The 23258-nt window shown below is 38.8% G+C and overlaps 2 protein-coding genes across 2 annotated transcripts in view; both read left to right on the forward strand.

Moving 5' to 3' along the window:
- Positions 1–23258, forward strand: part of LOC108128506 (uncharacterized) — a 47833-nt gene that overhangs the window by 6272 nt on the left and 18303 nt on the right. The gene's annotated exons all lie outside the window — the stretch shown is intronic.
- On the forward strand, positions 14739–22192 carry LOC138925760 (uncharacterized). Its single transcript, XM_070277022.1, has 3 exons — positions 14739–14764; positions 16289–16660; positions 21991–22192. Exons 1-3 carry the CDS (start codon positions 14739–14741, stop codon positions 22190–22192), a joined length of 600 nt encoding a protein of 199 aa, XP_070133123.1.

The raw sequence follows: 23258 nt of genomic DNA on the forward strand, positions 1-23258 counted from the left end.
ATAAAAGGATATTAAAACTCCTCTTAAAAGGTTGTAATAATTAAATCAAAGCCATTGCTGATGCCGAACGAGCACCAACGTTGGCATATTTTTGCGTGATTTGAGCAAATAATTACATGCAGACATGGTCGTGTGCCATGTCACCCAGCCACACCCACCCTCACTCCCACCCCCACCCACACACACACATACTGACACACTCGTAGGCCGCCTTTCTTTCAATCTCTCCAATGTCATTGCCAGGCCCCGGACGCCTTTTGTCTGGGGCTCGTGTTTTCACTTTCACTTTGACTTTCACTCTTTGCCTTTCATTCTCACACTGGTGTGTGTGTGTGTCTCGCTCTGACGTCACTGGCCTTAGAGTAGCATTGGTATTTCTTTTTTTTTTTTGGATCTGATTCAGAAATTATCGCCTAATTACTAAACGGTGTTATGGGACATCAAACAAAAAAGACAAAAAATAATGATGAGAGAAGAGAAATATGAAAGAATATTCGTGTATCTATCCTATCACTACTTGTTGGTTGGCCCTGTTCTCGGCTCTGTTTTTTTTTTTTTGTTATTTTTCGGCCTTTTATTTTGGTCGTGGCATCATCGATTTTTTTTTTGGCTGACTGACACACATACCTATACATACGCATCAAAATACACCGTGTGTATGTAGGTGTTTGTGTGTAAGATACGGTTGACGTTGGTAACGGTAATAAATCGCCATTGAAATTGTTTCCCTTCTTCATGAATTTCCCTTTAATTTCCAAGGTATTTCCATCTAAAAGTCTGATTTGGTTTTTTTTATAAGCTTTCTTAATTACAAGTTTAATTTTTTTTTAATAAGTAACATTTTAAAGAGAGTTTTAGGGTATAAAACTAGTCGGGTAGGACAACAAAAAATAATAGCGACTGGTAGATTTCCACCTGCTGGGACCCTCTCCATAAACTAAATAGATATGAATTGTTTTCGTGGCTCGATGGGGTTACAATTTATTATTTTTTCCACCTAAATCGATCATTCAAATCATTTCGACGGCTTTCTAAAACACTATAATTGCCATTCGATTGCATTCTTGCCGCTTTTACTGATTTTTCCATTTTCCGCCACGAAGTATGCAACAGTTTTTTTTTTCCTTCTGCTGGAATGTCACCACACGCACACACGAATTTATTGATTGCTATCGATTTGGCGGGGGAGGGAGGGGAAAGGGGTGTAGGTGTGTAGGGGGGCGAGTGCGTGTGAGTGCGTAAGAGGGGTGGCACTGAAAGGACATTTCACAAAAAAGGACACGCGTGCGGCAAAGTCCGGCTTTGCAACTGAACAAAGAGCAATGCGCAACAAATGTTAGGTCTTCCTGTCCGCCACGAACATGTGCCCCCTGCCCCCCTCATTGTTGTTTCTGTCCTGTCCTGATCCTGGTCCTGGCTGTGGATCCCCCACGGCTGCTGTCCTTTCAACATTTATTGTTGTTTTGTCGCAGCGACGATTTCCGTTTCCGTTTCTATTTGAAGTTTTAAGTTTCTGGCTTTCAGTTTCACTTGCAGGTGCCGAGTCGTGTTGCAGCACCATTGTCTTGCCACCGGACAAGGATTAGCAGGTTGGACTGGTTGCATTTGCAACCTTCTGGCTGCATCCTGCTTCCTGCAGCCAGCTGCAACTGTCCTTGCCAGATAAATGCTCCTTTGACCAAATCTACCACCCAACTGCCAGCCCGGCTGTCCTTTCGGTTTATTCCTCTGTGTATGTCAGCCACAGGACACAAGGAGTAGATTTTGTTCTTTTGAATAATACTTGAGAGAAACTGAAAAGTGTAGCAAATAGTTTAGTCAGCTGGGGTATTTGGAAATAATTTTAATAATAAGGAAATAATAAGCTAAAAGTTGCAATAAAGTGTATAAGAAACCTTCCAATATTTATTTTTTTAATGAGTAATGCCCACCAACGAGTAGCGAGCATCGAGCATCTCTTAGCGAGTAGCTACGACCTAGTTCCAAATTCTATCCACAAAACTATCTATTCTAGGTTTTTCTCCAAAGAAACTACTTTTGAAAATATATAAAATAAGTTACTTTACAATTCTCTCTAATAATTACTACAATAGATATAAGTTTCTAAATATTTCTTTTCCAGTTGAGTGGAAATACAAACTCTTCCTTGTCTTCAACATTCTAATGATTTCATTTTATTGTACTACTCGTATGTAATGGAAACAATAAGTTGTTTGCAAAACTATCACTCCGGATATCTGAGACAATGGCACGCAAACAACCAACAGATGTATCCTCTCACAATGGAATCTGTTTTAAAAGCTTACTGCTTCACGGAAGGACTACTCCTTGAACTTGATCCTTGAGAAAGTGTGCAGAGTGTGCAGAGTTCTTGTGGCTTATACCATAACTTGCGTTTAATTTCTTAATTGTCCTTAAACCTGGCTCTTAATAATATACACTTTTAATTGGCTGAAACTTGTATTGATTTTGAGCCATTGTCATTGGATGTTGGCCATAAAATGGGAGCCATTTTTAACGACTCTGGCAGTAAGTCTGGCAACAGCTTGGCCGTCAAAATTTCAGGCCATAAAACCTGACATGGCTTTAATAAGCCATGACGGAGAGGTCATAGTGCCAGTCTGCAAAAAAAAAACACTCCCAGCTGCCAGTCTGACTTTCAATTATATAAAATCGTATGAAAAATAATATATATATTTTTTTCTTTTCAAAATATATAGTTCTGTTGGTGGAAGAGTCTGTCTTTTATTTACTTGTTACGTTACCTTTTGTAACAGCTATTAAAAATTCATTTTACAAAAGTGTACAGATAATGGATTTTTCCCTTCGTGTTTTTTTGCATTTCAATTTTGGTTATGGTTATTATTCGATCTGTTTTTAATACCCTGTAGTTTTGATGGATAAAGGTATGCGGTTTTTGTTGGGAAATATTTGCAATTTTTATACCCTCTTTAATGGATATTTGGACTATTTCATAACCGATCTTTAAAAGAAAAGCCATTTCAGAATCAGAGCTTAAAACTCCTTCAATATGCATCGAAAGATAAAAAAAATCATAAAAAAAAAAATTTTTCATAAAATTTTGGTCAAAATTATGATGTTACCCCTTTGAAAAATTAAAAAAAATAGGTCAAAAATTTTGTTGCCAGTTTTTGATGGAGAATGATTCTCCTCAAAGATCTAAGACCAGAAAAGTATAACATTTTGTAATCGGACAAATATCAACTGAGTTATGCATATTTTTCTATGAAAAAATCTACAAAATTAGAAACACGTTTTTCACTTTTTTTATCTTTAAAAAATTGAACTTTTTGCTGTAGTTTTTAGTTCATAATTTATTTATTTCTAGACCGATTCTAAAAAGGACTACCATTTCTAAATCAGAACTCGAATAGCCATTAACCTGCATTTAAATATTAGAAAAATATGTCAAAAAAAAATTTTATCAATTTTTGGCCAAATATATGATGTTACCCCTTTGAAAAAATGAAAAAAATCGTTCAAATTTTTCATTGCCAGATTTGGATGGAAAATGGTTCTCCTGGAAGTTCTAAGATCGGGAAGGTATGACATTCTGGGATCTGTTGAGTATTGTCTGAGTTATGGACATTTTTCTATTTCAAAATTCCAAAAAAATGGAAAGTAATTTTTCTAATACTTAGTTTTAAAAAATTGTATTTTTTGACTCAATTTTTAGTGCATATTTTAGCCATTTTCTAACCGATTCTTAAACGGAATACCATTTATGAATCAGAAAATCAATATGCTTCAATCTGAATCAAAATATTAAATAAATAAATCAATACAAATTTTGACAAATTTTTGGCCAAAATTGTGATGTTACCCCTTTGAAAAAATGAAAAAAATCTATCCAAATTTTCGTTGCCAGTTTTGGATAGAAAAATATTCTGCTGGAAGTTCTAAGATCGGGAAGGTATAACATTCCTGAATCTGCCCAGTATTTATCGAGTAATGCACTTTTTTCAGTAAAAAAAAGGACAAAATTTGCAAAAATAAAATATTTTAAAAATTTACATCATTGATCTCTCAATTTTAAAAACTACTGGGTATCAGAAAGTCCATTAACTTCATAGACCCTGACCTTCCCTAGTTTTTTTTCGGGTCATATGGTTTGTTTTTTTTTTCGTTTGTGGCATGTGGCCGCCAACAGTTGGCTTCGGTGATCAATGGCCGGGTCGGTTGTGGATGTCCTGTGGATGTCCTGGGCTGTCTGGTCGAATTTCACGAGCTGTTGCCGCAGCCGAAAGTTTATTAATTTGTTATCCTGTCACTTGGGCGCTTTCATTGGCTTTCATTAGACCAGACTTCGGCTCCAACCAGGAGAACTGGCAGAACTGGAAGGTCCTTGAAGGCATGCAGGCGAGGAGGTGGGGAAGGGGGGGACCGCAGAAATTAATTACCGGATTATAAGACAACTTCATTGGCCGAAGGATGATGGAGGCTGTAGGCGTTTGGAGTGGGCGTGGCAGACAATGCTACGGTTCAATTTTCACATTTCTTCGCTGAAGCTTTTATGATTAACATTTAATGGGAAAAGGTCACGCACAAAAACAAAAAGAAAGAAAGAAGCAAAGAGAGAAGGTAGAGAGGGTGGGAGTTGAGAGGTCGGTAGTCCTTAGGGGGGGCATGGTCATCCCCGCGGGCCAAACTATATCGATAACATTCCATTCCAGTCGCATCTGGCCGCGTCTAAATTAAGTATCCAACTTAAATAACTCGAATTAAACATTAATAGCATACTTAAAAGTTTTCCGTTTCATTTTCGTTTTTGTTTCTTGATTTGCCTTCTTATCCTGCCTCCTTCGTCCTGTTTACTTCTAAGGTAGTTTTGTGCTTTTATTGCTTTGTTTTGTTTTTGTTTTTAAAGATTTCTTCTTTTTTTTGGGTTTTTCCATTTGAGCCTAACTTTTTTTTTTGTTAAGAGCGAGGCAAATTTTCTTGATGGAATGATTTCGTAATGAGCTTTGGCTTTCTTAACTCTTTAGCCCCCACTTCCCTCCACTGCCATTCATCGATTTCTGGAGAATGGGGGTCCTGGCCACTTAAGCCTGTATGACAATCTTAAATGGTTCATCGGGTTTCTCTTTGATTGAACAATCAAAGCTGACCAGGTTTGATAAAATTCCCCTCCTGCTTTCTGCTTCTCTTATGACTTATCTTGTGATAAGACCCTTTCTCCTCTCTCTCTTTTCTAGTCAGCTCTTGTTTATTCTCTGCTTTTTACTTAAGGACTTCATATAGGTAGAATTTAAATAAAATATTTAATATTTCATCTTATGGTTCAGAAAGCATCGAAATAATTATCCCTTAAACCAGCTGAAGACCCTTGAGAACTCCCTCCGTGGAACGTTTATCAGCAGATAATAAAAGTTTATCCCAAACTTGTGAAAAATGTTGAAAACTGAGAAGTTCGTAGTTCATAGCTTCCCCCCCTTAAGTTTTGCTGAAAAGCACAAAAGAAATTCACTGTTATTATGGCTGGAAGAGAGAGCTTACATCTCTTCTCTTAGGCAAATAGTTGGGGTATCAATGTCTAATTGGGAGACTAATTCAATAAGCTTACTGCCGGAGAGGAAGAGAGATCCTGCGAGACAGCATTCCGATGTTCCTAAGCCAATTGAAGCATTTGCACGGCAAGCAGCCACTTAGGAAGGGCAGCTCCCCCAGCCCCCCAGCATTCAGTCCCCCCCGTCTCTTTTTTGGATGCCGCCGCCCATGTTTGAGCAGCGCCGAGATGTTGTCAACTTAAGTGCGGCATTTGAGGCGCCATGAAATATGCAACAGCCCGCCCAAGTGGGGCTCCAAGTAAACAGAATGAAGATGCATGTTGGATAAATGCAGGCTTCGGGGGGTACACAGGCAACCAACCAGCAACAGGATACAGTCCTGACGGCTCCGAGTCTTGTTGTCCTTGCGGGCCTCACTTAAATTGTTTCGCCTCTAATGCCACGGCTTCTGTTTGGGAAGCCCCTTCTATACACATCTTGTGGTACGTCCCCCCCATCCCCTCAGCCACGCCCCTCGGCACAACTGCCACTTTCCGTTAAGACGGATGCCTTGTAGGCCTTTTGGCCTTTTCTACTTCTCTCATTTGGCAATTTAGGTTCACAACTTTGGGGAAAACTAAAGGTTAATAAGGTTTCATAATTAATTCCTACTTAAAAATACTAATTAAGAGAATTATTAAAGAGTATTTGTAAGAACAATGATGATCTTGTTTTGAAGAAAGAATACAAGTTAAGAGAAAGTATTTCTAAGATAGATTTGAGGTTTATCTTGATTTAAAAAGAGAAACTAAATTAGTTAATAATATTTACTAAGTTAATAACACTTTTTAGCACCCTTTTCCCCAAAAATTAATTCAAGACTCAATGAAAGTTTTATTTTTCTTTTTTTTTTTTGGAAGAGAAAAATGAAAACGATTTTCTTTTTATTCGACTTCTCTTTCTTGACAATTTTATTTGCGGCGAGTGGAGGCTTTTGGTGACATTTAAATATAAATTAAAAAGTTACGCATACGTCACGTTGTGCGGCAACAGAAGCGACGAACGCGTCGGCCAAGGGGTTAGGGGTAGGCTGTGGCAAGGGCGGTTTTGGCCATAAGGGCTTGCCCAGACATTTGCATATTGTGCCTTCATTGTGACAGGCGGCGGACGGCTGAGCAGCGGGCAGGAAAGTCATGAAAGCCAAGCAAAGCCAGCCCCAGAAAAAAAAAAAACGAAGAGAAAAACGAGAGAACAAATTTAAATGAAAGAGGAACCGGAGCATGTGTGTGAAAAGAGGTGGTAAGGAGGTAGGAGGTAGGGGGAGGAGGAGACAGAGGGGCTTGCAATTTAGCGCGACAACAATGGCGGCCAAGTGGCGCCATCATTTCTTCCCTTGCCAGCGTTTCTTCTCATTTTTCGGGTAACGGTATACAAATGTCTAAATACATATACATATGTCTTGTATTTGTGTTTGCACTTGTATTTGTATTGCGGTGTTGTGTTGGTTAGTGTAATTAAAAACCCAAGCCCCAAACGTAAAAAGGGGGGCCAGGGGGAGGGTGCTGGTGAGGAAATCAAAGAAGTCACCCAGCCAGGCAACCAGGCAAGAAATTAAAGAAATTTTCCCTAAATTAGTAATGCGAAAAATGAAATGAGAAATACAAGAAGAGCACAAAAGAGAAAGGGATATCTTAAGAAAGCAGGAAATAATTGAAGAATTTTAAAGAGAGAGTCGTACCTTTTATATAATTAAAGAGGAATTTGACAATAGAGATGGGAGGATGTGTTTGTGCATATCGATAAATTCTAAATCGATTTAATTTCTATATCGGTATCAATGGTATTCCTCCTGCTTTTTTAATGTGAATCCTGGTTGTCATCGTAAAGCCCCTTAATTGCCACCAAAATAGTCCCATCCAACACACTTACACACACACTTGCCCCACACCACCCCCCACCTCAAGATGGACCACAAAAGCAATCTCATCATCGACACTTTTTGCTATTTATTTTCATTATCCTTCCTCCGATTCCTTCGTTCTAATCAAATGACTGAGAAAAACACTCAAACAGCAACAGCAACAACAATGATGGCAGAATATAATCAACAACAACAAAGTCGAAATTGAAATCAAATTGCTAAAGAGAGGAGTAAAGAGAGGAGCTGCCGTGGGAGGCAGTGTTGTTGGGCAGTGGGAGGATGGAGGTCACACCATGGAATGAGAGAACGGGTGCAGGGCATTGAAACTGGAGGAGCAGAGATGGGAAGAGCGAGAGAGTAACAAGAGCATCAAGTGCGACAATAGCGACTGGGGCAACAAAAACAACTAAAACGGCCAGCATCAGCATCATTAAAATGCGATGCATCAACGCGCGTTGTGTCTTCGTGCGGCTGTGTGGCACTATGGCAGTGTGGCACTATGGCAGTGTGCCAGTGTGTTGATATTGTTGTTTCCCATTATTTCCCAAAGGCTCTGACACGGCACTCATAATTAAACGCATTTTGTATTTAATTATGTGACAGCAGCAACAGCAACACAACCGGCTATGTGACCAATAGTTGCCGCAGGAATAAACGTTATGAGCTTCATTCTCCTTTCTCCACGCCCTTCTAAGTATGCTAGCATTTTTGCATAATCATTTTTGGATTTTAGCAAAGCCCTCAAAGCGATTAGAGTGTCCAGTAACAATGCAGGACAGGCAAATAGAAGACAATTACGAAAAGAGTAGAAAGAGCAACAGAAAGAGGGCAAGAGAAAGTGGGGCGGAAAAGCGGGAGATGAAAAGAGACGGCTATAGTCAGTTAAACGATGCCAAAAAAAAGTGAAAGAAGGTCACACTTTTAGCGAAAACGAAGCTTAAATACTCTTTAGTGAGGTTATGTGAAGTATTTGTTATATAAAATCTATAGGATATAGTTCTCTGATCTAGTCCTAACTGACAAACATCTCTGTACTTGTCTCTAATAAAAATTGTATGTCCTTTTTGACAAACAATGTAATATCCTTGCCAAGCTGGACCTAGTATCAGGCAAAGGCAACACCAACGGCAATGAAATCATTCTTAGTCCTGGCAATTAAAGGCTCTGCCAAGTGTGCTGTGAAAAAGTTATGGCCTTGAGATCTCTTACTTTATAAATTCTTACTTTGTTTTTGTCTATTTTTTTTGGAGGTTTTACGATGCACAGGAATAACCTTCAATAGGGCAGGACTTGCCTGCCAATGAATGTTATTGGCCATTTACTCGTTTGACAGTTAAGCCCTAATATGAACGCCTTACAGGTTTATTACCAACAACGAGATATTTAAGCCTAAAGGTTCTCTAGACGAGTAATTAATTTTACGGTCATTTTCTTAAATAAATTTCAGCTTTTTTGTATTTGACAGTTTAGGAATTTAAACAATTTCTCTTAGAGCCATATTCGGATACAATAGTTTCTTTCCTGGAAATCGAAATTTATCAGAAATCCTTTGTTACGTTTCCTCCAAGAAGGATTTAACTCAATTTATTGGTATTTTTATGCGAAGTAAGAATCTTTTTGAGTGCCAAGTTCAGGCACGGCCCGTAATTTTATTCCTTTCTGGTTCATATTTCATTTCGTGCCACAAAAGAAGCAACTACAGCCGCCACAGTCACCACAGCCGGGACACACATACAATTATGGCCCGCATTTTTTCTCGGCCTGGCAATGGCCTGGCTTTGAGCCGTTTCCGAAATTTTTATTACACATTTGGCCATAACTCTGAGTGGCTGGGCCAGGCCTTATTATTATTTTGTATGCGGGACGTTTGTATTTACGTTTCTGGCCGACTTAATTATCGGTCTACGGGTCCATTTAGTAATGCTTTTAACGCTTCTGTTAATTACAAACTAGAGATGTTGCTTGCTGAATATAAAATTTACAATTTAATTATCTCTTCAAGGATATCTTACTGACATTTTTTTTTTGGGAATAATAAAATGTATTAACCCCTAAGTAAGGTTAATTTTTGCAAATTGAACACATTCCGCTAACATGGCCAATAGTAGGAGCTGCTCGAAAACAAACGTTGGTAAACTTAATTGGAATTTAAATCAAAAGATAAACTAATTTAGTGTGTAGCACACTCACCCACACGCTTCTATTCGCTTATACACGCGTGCTACGCACCACTGGCTCCAGTGTCCTGCGTCCTGTGCCCTGCGTCCTGTGCCTCCTGTATATCCTGTGTGTTACACGTATCCTGGTTGGTCCTCGGGTTCGCCCGCTTCAATCCACTTCAATCTTGGTTGAAGCACAATTTAAGGCGCGCGTGAATTATGCATGCTAGGTGGGGAGCTGAGGAGGAAGATATGTACATATGTATGTGTATGTATGCGGGTGTGTGGTGTGCCGTGTGTGTGGTACTACACATGTGGTTGTGAGGCGTGTGTGTCTGTGTGTGTTTGTGTGCTGGATTTGGGTCATAGCAACAAAATCAATAGCGCTGCTTACAGTCCCAAGAAGACGAACAACAACAACCACCGAGTACCGAGGAACAGGTAAATTGCTTTGGCCACCAAGCCACAGCTGTTACACTCCAAAAAAAGGGGGGTTTCTTATCAATTTTATTTAAAAAAATCATATCAATAGACAAGAAGACCTTTTAAAGCAAAAAAACTAGGAGAATATTAAGGATTTTGAGGGTTTTCAAATTTTTCAAAAACTATAGCATACTTTTTTGGGTAAAATTTTAAAAGGAGTTTCTTGAAGAGATAATTGCTGGTAATATTTCTCAGTGCCTCCAATGGCAATAAACGTGTGTGTGCAATACATATAGACCGTTTCCGTAAGGATGTACAGGACATACACATGTAAACAGTCGGCATTGTGGCCAAGGCAAAACGTTTCCATTTATAAGTCGTTACTTGAGCCATTTTTCAAATCAATTTTCGATTTCTATTCAAAGCAAATTAGAGCCAAGCAACTAGAGCGAAATGAAATTTCTTTATTCCTTATTCCTGTGTATTCTTTATTTCAATTTCATGTCCCCATCTAGTGTCCTGTTTCATCCTATTTTGGTGGTATTTTTTTTTGTAAAATACCAAAGCGCCCGCATTCAAGAAGAGACTTTACTTCGACTTTGGCCCGATTTCGTAGCCATAGGCGTAAGTTAATTTGTTTGGGACTGACCCCTGACCCTGATCGCCTTTTGCGCAAAATGGAAAAGTAACCAACGAAACAAAATGCAAACATGAAACGAAATCAACACAAACAGCTCAAAGGACGAAAGTGAGGGGCGAAAGGACCAAAACTCGTTTTCTGCTACATTTTTTTTTTTGTGTTTTGCCACACTAAGCAAGTGGCATTTCCACACGAAGCACAAGTTTACCGCCCTCGAAGGCATTTGCCGGCTTTTCTTTTTTTTTATTTTGCGTGCTACTATATCCTCCCTTTGGCGGTTCAAAAACTGATATTCCTTTGGCTTGTAGGTCTTGAAAAATCTGTTGTCGACAACAGATTTTGTTAAGCGAAGAAATAACTATTTTAGATAAGTTCTTATTTTCAATTTTGTATTTTGAGGGTATTTTTCAGGGTTAAAGACAAAAAGTTACTGTTTTCTAATAGAAGAACTGTCTGATATACGGTACTTATGGTAGAAAATAGTTTTTTTATTAAGGAAAGACTTCTCTTACTGCGACAGTATTTTTCTGTATTTTTTTTAGTATTTTATAGAGATTTAAAAAAGCAATAATATATCTGATACCATCATAATAATTATTAGATTTCTAACTTCAGTATTATTTATTCATCTTTAGTATTTTTTTTTAGTATTTAAAAAAGCAATCCAATACCCAATACTTAACTTATAACCTCAAACACCTTAACCAAAGACTTTTTTAACAGAGACAGTGTTTTATTATATTTATTGGATTATTTTAGTATTTTGTAGACTTAAAAAGCAGTTTGTAGATTTTGATTTAATTTTTAAAGTTTTTTTTGGTATTCTACTAAGCAATAGTATTTTAATACACGCTACTTAAAGACTTCCTGAATAATTTTTTTTCAAATAAACATAAAATCACAAAACTTTGTGTACAGAACTTGGCATAAAGCGAGTGATGTTTTTGTTTGGCTAATAATATGGGTTATCAAATTTCGGTTTGGGGTTATGGAGTTCCTTTGCCTTACTTTGGAGTTCATGACTTTCCCAGAGTCAATCTGGAATGGCTCTCGCCCAGTGAGTCCTTTTTGGGAATCGTGGCAAATTTTCAAAAAGTATTTTAGGCACCACTGTTTGCTTTCTCCCTCTTGTTTTTACCGTTGTTTTTTTGGTTTCTTTTTTTTTTTTTTTGGGCTTAATGCAAACAAAACAAAACGCAAAGCAAACACACGGCATCATAAGAAGGCAACGTTTGATGGCCGGGGGAGGGTCAAGAAGGCGGTTGGTTAGGTGGGCAGGAGAAGGGGGGGTTCTGGATAAAAGTGTGGCAAGCACACGCATTTGTATGTAAATATAAAAACTTCAAAGCACACACACTTAACGTGTTCAAACATGCACTACCACGCACACAGCCACACTGTTAAAGGAGAGGAGGGATTGGCTCACATGGCGGCTACTTGATGCTGTCGTTCTGGCGTCTCTGTTAGTGTGGCAGTCGCTTATTCTGCCACTGCCACAGATTTGCTTACACTGGGAATTATTTCACAAAAATATTAAATATTTGAATGGTTTTTAAAATTATTTTTGCCTATAGGTAGAATTTTAAAATATGATTTTATAAAATTTAATTATTTTTAAAAATTTAATTTATTTTTCTTTTCCTCTCAGTTGGTTTGTAAAGCAGGCTCCTGGGTAGTAACAGGCTGTGGGGCAAGGGCAGTGTGGCAGTGACAGGCAGTAGCCCGTGGCACGTGCCGCGGCATCCGATGCGTGACCCTCGCCGGGTCAGCACCCAGCTGAAGTGCAAATTGCTTCAAAGCATCGAATCATTTTTGCCGAATCATTTCAGCCCGCCTCTTGGCTATCCGCGCATATCCTTCAAATATCCTTTGTCGTATTTCGCTGATTTTGGGGTATCCTTTTTTTTTGTGAGGGGCTATATTGTTTGTTTTTATGTTTTTTTAGACGGTTTGGTAGAGATTTCATTGAAATATTTCAGGATTCTTTCATTTTAAATCTTAAAATTGTTCTCATAGAATATCTTAGGCTTATTGTTGGCCATTTTGTAGATTTTTTGGCCAATTGACAGCATCTAATTGCAAGCCGCAAAACCCAAGACAGTCAGTCAACTTTGTCGTTTTGGCCAAAAGAGCTGTTGCCAAGTTGCTGGGCCACATGGGCCACACTCCTTTCGGGCCAGTCTCTTGGCCAACTTTGGCAAACTTTCAACTTGAAGCCAAATTGCCTGAACAGAGGCAGACAGGATGTGACACAAAAACACACACCAACATATATACTAAATACTCAGTCAAGGATTCCAAGGACCTCTATGGGTATGGGTATGTGTGTGTGTGTACACAGCTGCGGCTCATTTGATCGCTGGGCTTGGCCAATTGACGGTGAAGAGAAGACTTTGTGTGTAAATATTTGCCAAAATGTTTGCTAATTTGACTCAAGCTGCTGCTGCTCCTGTTCATGGTCCTTCCGCCCTCTACCACTCCGCCCCTTGTCTATTTGTTTTTAGTGACCCAGAGAAAAAGTTGCCAAAAAAAAAAAAAACATCGTCCTTTCGACGTCTTTACATAATTAAAACCGGAAGAAGAGAGAGAGGCAGTGTGGTTGGAAGGGAGAGGTCTAAGACTCTTGCCTACTTATGCGGGCAGGACACTCCAATCAATATGCGCATAAAGGACCTAAAGGGGCTATTTAGCCCCAGTGTCCTTCAAAGGTATTTGTCCCTCCGCAGGCGTTCAAAATGCGCTCTCCAATAGCTCTCATTCGGCATTCAATTTGCATAATGATTTGTATGCCCACAAAAAATAAACCGCTTGACAAATTGATGATAGATTTTGTTATTTTTTTTATAAATAAATTTTAAATGGTAAGCTTGTTAAAGTTTAGGGGATACTATAAGATATTATTCAAGAGGGAAATCTGTTATTTTTAAGCTTGATTTTAACAAGAAATTAAATACTTGAGGGAAGTCTTTGAAATTATACTCCAGAATTTATAACTTGGTTTAAGTAGATTTACAGATTAACAGATTAACCATTTTAAGTTAGGTTTTTCCTTATAAATTTATAAATTATTTTTATGATAAATGTATTTCTTTATTTAAATAAAAGTTTAAAACAAATACAATCCCTTTTTGATGAGATTTTCCCACAAAAGCTCTCGAAAACTAGTATCTCTTCTCAAGAGTCCTTTAAAAGCAGCCACAAAAGTAACAAAAAAGTTGGCCCAAATTAAAAGAAAAAAAACCCCAGTATTGTCCCGATTTTTAGCTACAACCTGGCCAATAATCCTTGTAAATCAAAAAGCCACTTCAGAGCCAAGAAACTTTCACTTTCCTTGCAATAGTTGGTTAATAGTTGGTAGCTGGTAGCCTCCTTTTTGGCCATAAACAGCCAAGTGTCATTAAACACCCCAGTGTGTGTGTGTGTATTTAAGCCATAAATTGGCATTTAATGAGAGGGTGGTAGTGGGATGGGTGGCTCTAAGGAGTGCGTGTGGAACAACATACTAGGATACCAGACGGACTCCATTACCAGGAAAATTTCGCATGTCAGCATTTCGCCCCGAAGACTTTGAGCTTGGCTAACAAGTTTGTTCCATTTTCCAAAGCGGCTGGCATTTTAAGTTATTAATAAACAAGGTGTCTCACATACAAAGACCAATAAACACACACTAACACACACACACACACACACTAATATGTAGAGACACGTGGCTGGAAAGGCCAGAGGAAAGTTGATAGAAACATTTACTTTGGCCAAGTAATTGATAACTTATTGATTTGCCTGCCACCTTTTGGCGTATTCTATTAACTTTTCTTAAAGGTTAAGCTTTTGATTTTTTAATTTACTATTTTTGGTTTTTAGGTTTTGTAGTTTAAAGGGTTTATAAATATATTATTAAGGCGCTTAAGCTTGTGTTAAATATTTATAGGAATAGTTAGAAAAGTATTTCTGTCTGTGACTTTGGTTAAACCATTATATATTTTTATATATTTTATTTAGTCCAAATAACAATTCCATGAACTTGTTTTATGATTAATATTGCCTTGGATTCAATAAACTCACTGGCTCTGCTCTTGAATCGCATCCTGATGCCTCTGGAGGCAAGGATAACCAAGTGGGTGGTTAGATGGCAGGACTCGGAAAAGAATATACAACCCAGAAGGTAGAATGGGGAAAAAGGGGGCGTGGTAACTGATTAAGGCGCAATTGCGAAATGTCTCAGCTGGCTCAGCAGCTGTGTGGTGTGTGTGTGTTGTTGGCTGATGATGATGGGCTTTACCGCAAAAATAACAAAATCCCCCAAAGCCACAGACACACACACACACGCTGAGAGAGTAAGGACTGCCCTAGGCTCAGAACTCATTAAATTACAATAAAAATAATATGACAGTCCAAAAGAAGTCCTTACAGGAAAAACGCACAATAAATCTCTCTTCCGTCGCAAGACATAAACAAGAAAAAAGAAAAGAAAATAAAATAAATTCTGAAAGAGGCCTTGGTTCTGAAAATGTTTTATTAATTCAACATTTAATTTCGTGAATATTTATGAAATTTTATTGCCCGATTTCTCAGGCAGAAAAATACATAAATATTACTCTTTGGCAGTCAAAGGGTACAGGAGAAGAAATTAAAAAAAACACATCCAAAAGGGATGCGATATTGGCAGGACGAATGCAATATGAGTGAGTCAGGATACAGGAGACAGGACTCTTTGTTGACATTATTGAGTCAACAGTAACGTTTGCCACTTTGGTTTTTAATGTTCCCCATAATCGAATGCAATATATTTCAGTTTCATTTCAGATTTTTTTAAAGAAATATATTTAAAAAAGCATAAAAGCAAATATTTGGCAATAAAATCTGATATAGCTTTCATTTAAAAGGAAAATTAATAAAAATATGGGATCTTGTTGAAAGTGTTTGTTGGTTGCAAGTGACTAATTAAAAATCCTTTAACCGCATGCCCCAAAGCCCCTCCACCAGGGATAATGCTATCCTGTGTCCTGCCTATCCTTGCAAATATATATGTATGTTAAACGTGAAAACAAAAATTTAACATTTTTTTGTTTACAAAAGCCAAACAAGCGAAAAGAGCGACAACCAAAAGCGAAAACTTTTTCATTTTACGACTAAAGGCATTAAAATAAAAGATCGTAAAAAAAAAAAAAGTAAAATGTCATAAAAAATGCGAAACTGCAACGTTAGACAACAACATGTCAATGGGAGGACAGACAAACAAACAAACAAACAAACAAACAAAATAAACAAAAAGCAAACAATGAGCAAACAAAATAAAGAAAACAGAGGCATGCTTTTTGTAGGCAATAAAAACTTGCCCCAAAGCTTTGAATCTAAATAAAAAAAATATATATAAAAAATATAAAAATAAACACAAAAACACAATACAGATACCCAGATACAAAGCTTGTAAATATATATATAAATAATGTATATGTTTCAGTGTACAAAGCTACAGACTATATACCGATTATGGCGGCATACGTTTTGAGGCGAAAATGAAACACACTTTTACATATATAACCAATTTTTGTTTTGTCATTTTTTTTTTTTATATATATCTGTTGTTGCTGCTGCTTATGACATAACGATAATGATGATGTTGATGATTATGATGAAGCAACAGTCAAGCCAGCAGCAGCAACAGCAACAATAGCAACAATCCTGGCCACAAACGATTGCGGCGTCTCACCCAGTTCATGGAGCTATTGCCCCTTAACGTGGCCAGTAACAGTAAAAATATGGAGACCACACAAGGACACATCCAACACCAAGAAACAGCATCAGCAACAGTAACAGGAACCGGAACTGGAAGTGGAAGTGGATGTGCTACTGCAACAACAGCATCGCTTTACGGCTCACAGCTGGAGGTGAACTCGGCATCTGTCAGCGACAATCTCAATCGTTCGGCCAGCTTCCAGAGCGAGGAGATCCTTTTGGACATTTTCACCGGCGAGGAGTTGCCCAGGGATGCGGCCCAGGAGCCGCACAGGTAGTTGGTTTTTTGAGTAAAAAAAAAAAAGAAACAACAAATGCAGACAAATCCACAAAAACACAAATACAATAAAATGATACTACAGTTACAGGTTACAGATATGAGATACAAGATACAGTTACAGATACAGATACAGATAAGAAAAAAACAAACCCAACACCTACACAGTAACAAGTGGAAACCCAAGACGGCTGCAAATGTTGTTTAAGGCCACTCGGGCGCATACTTAATGTCCTGCCAAGCAGCGACAACAAAAATACAAAAAATAAAAAAATAAAATGGAGGGAAAATAATAAAAAGCAGCTAGCAAATATTCAACAGTCAAGTGACTGTTAATGCAAGACACTACACTGAGAGAAAGGATAGTCCAAAGTTTCCAAAGGATATATAAGCTAGAAAGGATAAAATAGGGCATATAAAATAATAGAAACTAGTATAACTGAGTAAGATACTTTTAATAAAATAATATAGAAAACCATTTAAAGAAACTAATAGAAACTGCATGATACCCGGTACTTTTAAATTTTTATAGGAAAGAGCTCTAACAAAAAAGATTATAAAATATATATATTTCCCAGATTTATATTTATAACAAATTTTCTTCATAATCATGACTTTTTCAGAAAAAGAAAGAGAAACATTATTATGTGTGATTTCCCTCAGTGTAATTGTATTAAAAACGGTTCGGTTTTGTTATTACTTCACTGAAATATTCAGTTCTTGCTGTGGTGCCTGGCATTTGCGATGATTAAATTTTTTAAATACCAGGCTTTGTTTATTCCGCAGGACACTGGTCCTCCAATGGAGGCGTCGTCTCCTTCCCCTGAAACTCAACTCACAACACAATTCAAGACCAATGCCAGGACTGGCCCACATAAATCAGGACACTCGGTGGGGCGGCCCACTCCTGTGCGGGTGTGGGTGGTCTTGAAGGTGGGTCACACTCATTAGCCTGCCACTTGTTGCACGTAGTGGGGTATGTGAAACAAAAGTAACTACAACAATGGGGCACTTAATATCAATAAAACAGTGCGACAGGCCAGAAGATCAAAGTTGTGGTGGAAGATAGACTCCATCTCTAAAGGACGCGATTCACCTTTTGCCGCATCAGCAACCGTGTCAGGATAAAGGACATTTTAGGGGAGAACTCGGTGGCGAAATAAGTGGATTAAGCGGTTGACCAAAAACGACCCATCCACCCACTGGGCCAAATTAAATTACAACGTGAGCCCGAAATTAAGCAATTAGACTGTTTTAGGCGGCAATTAACGGCCACATGTGCTGCGGCATTATCGATTTTGATTCTGACTTTTTCAAAATGCCTAGGATTTGCACAATAATTGGTTATTTGATAGATAGTTTTAATAAACTATGATTTATAATGAATTTATTTATATGGTGGATTAAGAAATATAATTAGAGCCTAAACTTGTAGGCAACAAAATCATTTAAAAACAAGAAAGGAAAGCTAACTTCGGGCGGAGCCGAAGTTTATATACCCTTGCAGCTAAAACCGGATATATATCGCAAACATCGGATATAGTTGGCCGATCCTTATGAAATTTGGTAGGATGGATCAAAATATAATCTGTACCAAGTTCCAGCTTTCTATCTTCAAAAACACAAAAGTTGGGTCATTTCCGATCGTTCAGTTATATGGCAGCTATAGGATATAGTCGGCCGATCCTAATGAAATTTGGTAGGTTGGATCAAATAACCAAAAATAGAGTCTGTACTAAATTCCAGCTTTCTATCTTCAAAAACACGAAAGTTGGGTCATTTCCGATCGTTGAGTTATATGGCAGCTATAGGATATAGTCGGCCGATCCTTATGAAATTTGGCATGTCGTATTATTTTGCCAAAAATAGCTCTCATGTCAAATTTGAACTCTCTAACTCTAAAAACACCAAAGTTATACCATTTCCGATCAATCAGTTATATGGCAGCTATAGGATATAGTCGGCCGATCCCGGCCGTTCCGACTTATATACTGCGTGCAAAGGAAAGAAGGGTGTGTGCAAAGTTTCAAGACGATAGCTTTAAAACTGAGAGACTAGTTTGCGTAGAAACAGACAGACGGACAGACGGACAGACGGACAGACGGACAGACGGACAGACGGACAGACGGACAGACGGACATGCTCATATCAACTCAGGAGGTGATCCTGATCAAGAATATATATACTTTATAGGGTCGGAGATGTCTCCTTCACTGCGTTGCACACTTTTGGACAAAATTATAATACCCTCTGCAAGGGTATAAAAATAAAGTATCGGGTATCATAGTTTGAAGTGTAATTTTCCAACCTCCTCCCCGCGCATCGATTTACAATAATTGCCCATTATTTCAGCCATTAAACGAGCAAATATAGTGAATTACGGTTTTGGCAATAACAGTCCTTTTGGTCCTTTGCGGGCTCCTGTGGTCGCTTTTAGCCTTTTGGCATTTTGGCACCTCAGTTGCGGCTTCCGGCCGATCAATCAGATGGCTGGGAATTACCGTGGCATACGGCAAATTAATTAATTACAAGGCCGCAGCTGAAGAGCCGCTGAAATGGCGGTTAAATAATGTATTTAAGGCTGTGGCGATGGGTGGCGCCAGCAATCCGCCGGTGGGCGGCGGAAGTTGCATTGCAAAACTGGCGAGTGCATCAATCAAATTAGCGAGAGGAGCGTTTCCGGCACATTCGAGCTGCAGCAGCACTGCCAGTCCTGGCATGGACATGGCCAAGGTCAGGCCCTGTCGTCTCCATTGCAATGTAATTAAGACGAGGAGAGGTTCTGCCCTTGTTCCTTGACTCTTAACTCTTAACTCTCTGCATCCGGGACTGGCATCCCGGTTGCAGACTTGACCGCCAATGGGAAAAAACGTGGAAAATTACCTGCTGGCTATCGTCCTGTCCTGCCGTGTCCTGCGTTGTCTGCGCTTCCTGCCGCGTCCTTGGCTCCTGCTGACATTATGTTCATTGGATTTGCCATCCACCCGGCCCACACTCATTCCAATTCACTTTGATTTCCCCGCATTGTCCTTGGGCCTGTCCTTTAATTGCACTACAATTACGAGACCCACCAGGCGGAAGCGGAGGGGTGGTTTCCCCAGTTAGTGGGACAGGACACTGAAAGGACACTTCCCAGCATCATCGATCAAACAATGTCAAAAGTCATCGGGATTACCTGGATTCCCACTTGTTTTTCTTTCTGTTTTTTTTTTATGTCACGAGGGGTCCTTTTATTTGTGTCCTTCCAGGCTTAGGATTCGTTTTTTTTTTATCGCCTTTCGATTTACTCTCCTCTTGATTTAAGGACTTTATTGTGGTTTATTAATTGCGATTCAAGTGCTGCCCTAATCCTTAATCAATATTTGAGTGGATTCATTTATTCAATGGCTTTCAATTAATATTCAATAAACTGATTTCAATAATCGAGTGATTTAATTGAAAGTGAAGAGAGAAAGTGTTATTTAATATTCCATGTTATTTAATATTGTTTATAAATATATATATTTTTTTAAGACCTGGATAGATTCCCTCCATTCTCTCTACTTAATTCATTTCAATTACAAAATCCTTAAAAGACATTCCCTGTTCATCTTGCTGCTGCCACTTGCCACTAGCCACTTGCTACTCAATGTTGCTGCCACCTGGCCGCAAATTAAATTTGCACTTAAATCAAAAAGGCAGCCTGTTGGCTCTGTGGCATGGTGGCAAGGTGGCACAGTCATTATCTTGGCTGGAAAGTTGTCAGAACCATTAGCAGGACTCGGGATAATAAAGAAGGAGTTGAAGGCGCCATCCCAGCCATTGGAGTTGTGTCAGTTATTAACGAAACGTTAAGTTAATAAGTTGCCTGCCAAGGCTCCTGCTCCTCAAAGGACTCTCAAGTCTCAAAGCAAATCACAGAAAATCAGGCAATTAGTGTAGCAGAAACACAGGGGGGGGAGTAGCAATTTTTTTTCTTTCATTTATTTTTTAATTAAATAATTAACAAAGGTAAGAGTTTGTAGAGAAAAATTAAAAGGCTTGAGAAAGGGGATATTAAAGATGTATATTTTATATGTATATTTTTCTTTATAGTTTTGTGAGGAATTTAAGACATAATTTTAGACATTTAGAGGACAAACTCCAGTCGTTAGAAGAATTTTTAGAAACGAGTCTGCCTTCTTAAGCTTTAATAAACAATTAAACTATCAACAAAAAACTATGAAGCTTTATTTTAAATTACTTTCCCTTTTAATTAATCTATTTGTTAAAACAAAAACTCTAAAACTCATTCAACATTTATTGCTTGAAAAAGTAAAGACAGCATTACAATTCCAACCTTTTGTCACCTGACAATTTTATTTTAGTTTTTCTGCCACGTTTGCAACTCTTTTGTGTTGCACTTAGTCCCCTGGCATTTTCCGGATTTTTCCAGGAGTGTCAGAAAGTAACGAAAGTGGCCCGGAAAAATTGGAAAACCCCCGGCAGCAGCCAAAGACAAAGCTAGAAAATCTAGAAAAGCTGGCGGGCAAGAGGAGAATGCAGGGAAAATTGAAAAACCTCGAAACTTAATATCATCGGGGAGGCAGAAAACTTTTCCAAACGTACTCGCAGGATAAACAACGAAATTTAAATGTAATTAAAACTTGCAATATTTGTGGGGGGATGGCAGTGGCAGTGGGAGGATGGAGGTCGGAGGTTATTTACCTAAGAAGTCTATGGAATAGAATCTATTTCCAAAAACAGACTCGTTAATGTTTTGCCAACCGACTGCTGCATCAAAATCTTGAATTGCCAAAATTGTTGGCAAATATTCAAGAAACTTGTAGAGTCTCGTAGGGGAGGCTTTGTTCTTCCAGCCCTTCTGCAAATGAAAAACTTTCCATTTTTGCGAGTATACCAAGTTGTGACATTAAATTTTAATTATGCGTTTAGCTGTGAGGGGAATAAGACCAAAAAAAAATTGCGGTCTTTCAAGTCGACTCATATAGCCACGACTCTCTGGATCAGTACTTGAGACATTGTTGAGAAATAAAAACAAAAATACTTGTGTTCTTGTTTTGTCTGGCCCTTGGGGAATTTTTTTCAAGTATTTGAAAGCCAAAAAACCCCAAAAGTTGCCTTCAAGTGGTCAGGATATTTTACCTTTCTTGTCCTAGTTCTTCAAGGACTTGCAACAGATTTCTTTACACTTTTTTATTTTTTGAGAATTTAATTAAAATTTAATAAATATTTCTAAGCAGAAATGCGACAAATGTAGCTTTTAGCTTGCCTCTAATTGGCATTGCACTGTTTTTGGTGGCAAGCCTCCGGTTGGAATCCTGATTTTCGGTTAACCCATCCCCTAGAGCAGGTCCAGCCACTCATAACTCATCGGCAACTGCATTCGTCATGAACGCCACGTCCACCTCCACGTCCTTTATTCCGCACTGTTGGGCCAAGAATTTTAATTGCATATTTCTGGGGTCCGCATTTAGTTGCCTAACCAGTGACAACGGCTTTGCCAGTGGACAGGACACGCAGCTAAAGCTCTTGCTGGAGCTGCGGTAGGAGCTGGAGTGTCCTGGCGATAGTGGTTCTAGCAGAGGTCCTGTTCCTGATTGCAGCACCTTGCTAATTGCCCACCTGTGTGTGAGTTGCCTGTCAGCGACAGGAGCAGCAGCTTTGGGTTTTTACACTTAACGAAAAATAGGAGTAGGTTGTCCTATATATATATTTACTTCTTTAATCATACCCGGTACTTGAAAGCATCTTCCAAATAAATAAAAATACAAATTTAATTAAAATACTCTACAAATTTAAAGACATATAAGAAATATACCTTTTAAAGCAATAAATCTTGTAATCCCAGTAACTAAAAGCCCTCAAATTTCTCTCAGTGTTGTGGAAGGCCCTAAGGGATAGCACAATCCTGGCCTTTGGAGTTAGAGCCACAAAAAAGTTGCCAAACCGCAGTTTCTGTTCCCTCGGTGTGAATTGCGGTGGTTGTCAAATGGGCGGCAGGGATAGACTCTAAAAAAAAAGAGGAGAGGGCGTGGCTGGGGCGCGGCTAGGACTCAGTCACCCACTCAGTGACAATTTCCATAGCATTGTGCGGACAGGACGTGTCCCATCCTGGTGCGCTTTGTTCATCTGGCCGTGACAGAAATCAATGAATGTCCCCGGCAAGTGTATGTAAAATTTTGTGGAGAACATAACCCGGAGCCGGACACGGACCAGAACCAGGACACGGACCAGGACCCAGAGTCGAGTACGTATCCTGATTCAAAACAGCCTCTGGAAATTGTCAGTGAGTTCGCGTTGGCAGCGATAATTTGCCAAATTGACTGCATTCTAATTTCTAATTTCTGCCGCAAACCCGAACAAGGACCTCCTCCTCCTCCGACCGGGAAAGGCCCTGTGGCAAGAAATCCTTGAAGCGTTTAATTCGGGAGCTGCTGCTCCGGAGTGTCTGGACTTTGGAGCGTGTGAAGAGCAGCATGTTGTGGTCGTCCTGGGGTCTTAATTGAATCCTTGATTAATGAGCCTTGAACGATACATTTGACCAATGGTCGTCCACAATGTGGAATTAAAGCATAAATGCCAAATGATTTGATAGTTTCTAGTCTAGTGTTTG

Source organism: Drosophila bipectinata, chromosome XL (genome assembly GCF_030179905.1).
Source record: "Drosophila bipectinata strain 14024-0381.07 chromosome XL, DbipHiC1v2, whole genome shotgun sequence".
NCBI lineage: Eukaryota > Metazoa > Arthropoda > Insecta > Diptera > Drosophilidae > Drosophila > Drosophila bipectinata.

Excerpts from the sequence above, each read along its gene's own strand:
- LOC138925760 (XM_070277022.1), top strand. The coding sequence starts at position 14,739 with ATGCCTCTGGAGGCAAGGATAACCAA. Across the intron at positions 14,765-16,288 it reads CTGGAGGCAAGGATAACCAA|CAACAGTCAAGCCAGCAGCA; the intron begins GTGGGTGGTTAG and ends ATTATGATGAAG. Across the intron at positions 16,661-21,990 it reads GCGGCCCAGGAGCCGCACAG|AGCAGGTCCAGCCACTCATA; the intron begins GTAGTTGGTTTT and ends CCCATCCCCTAG.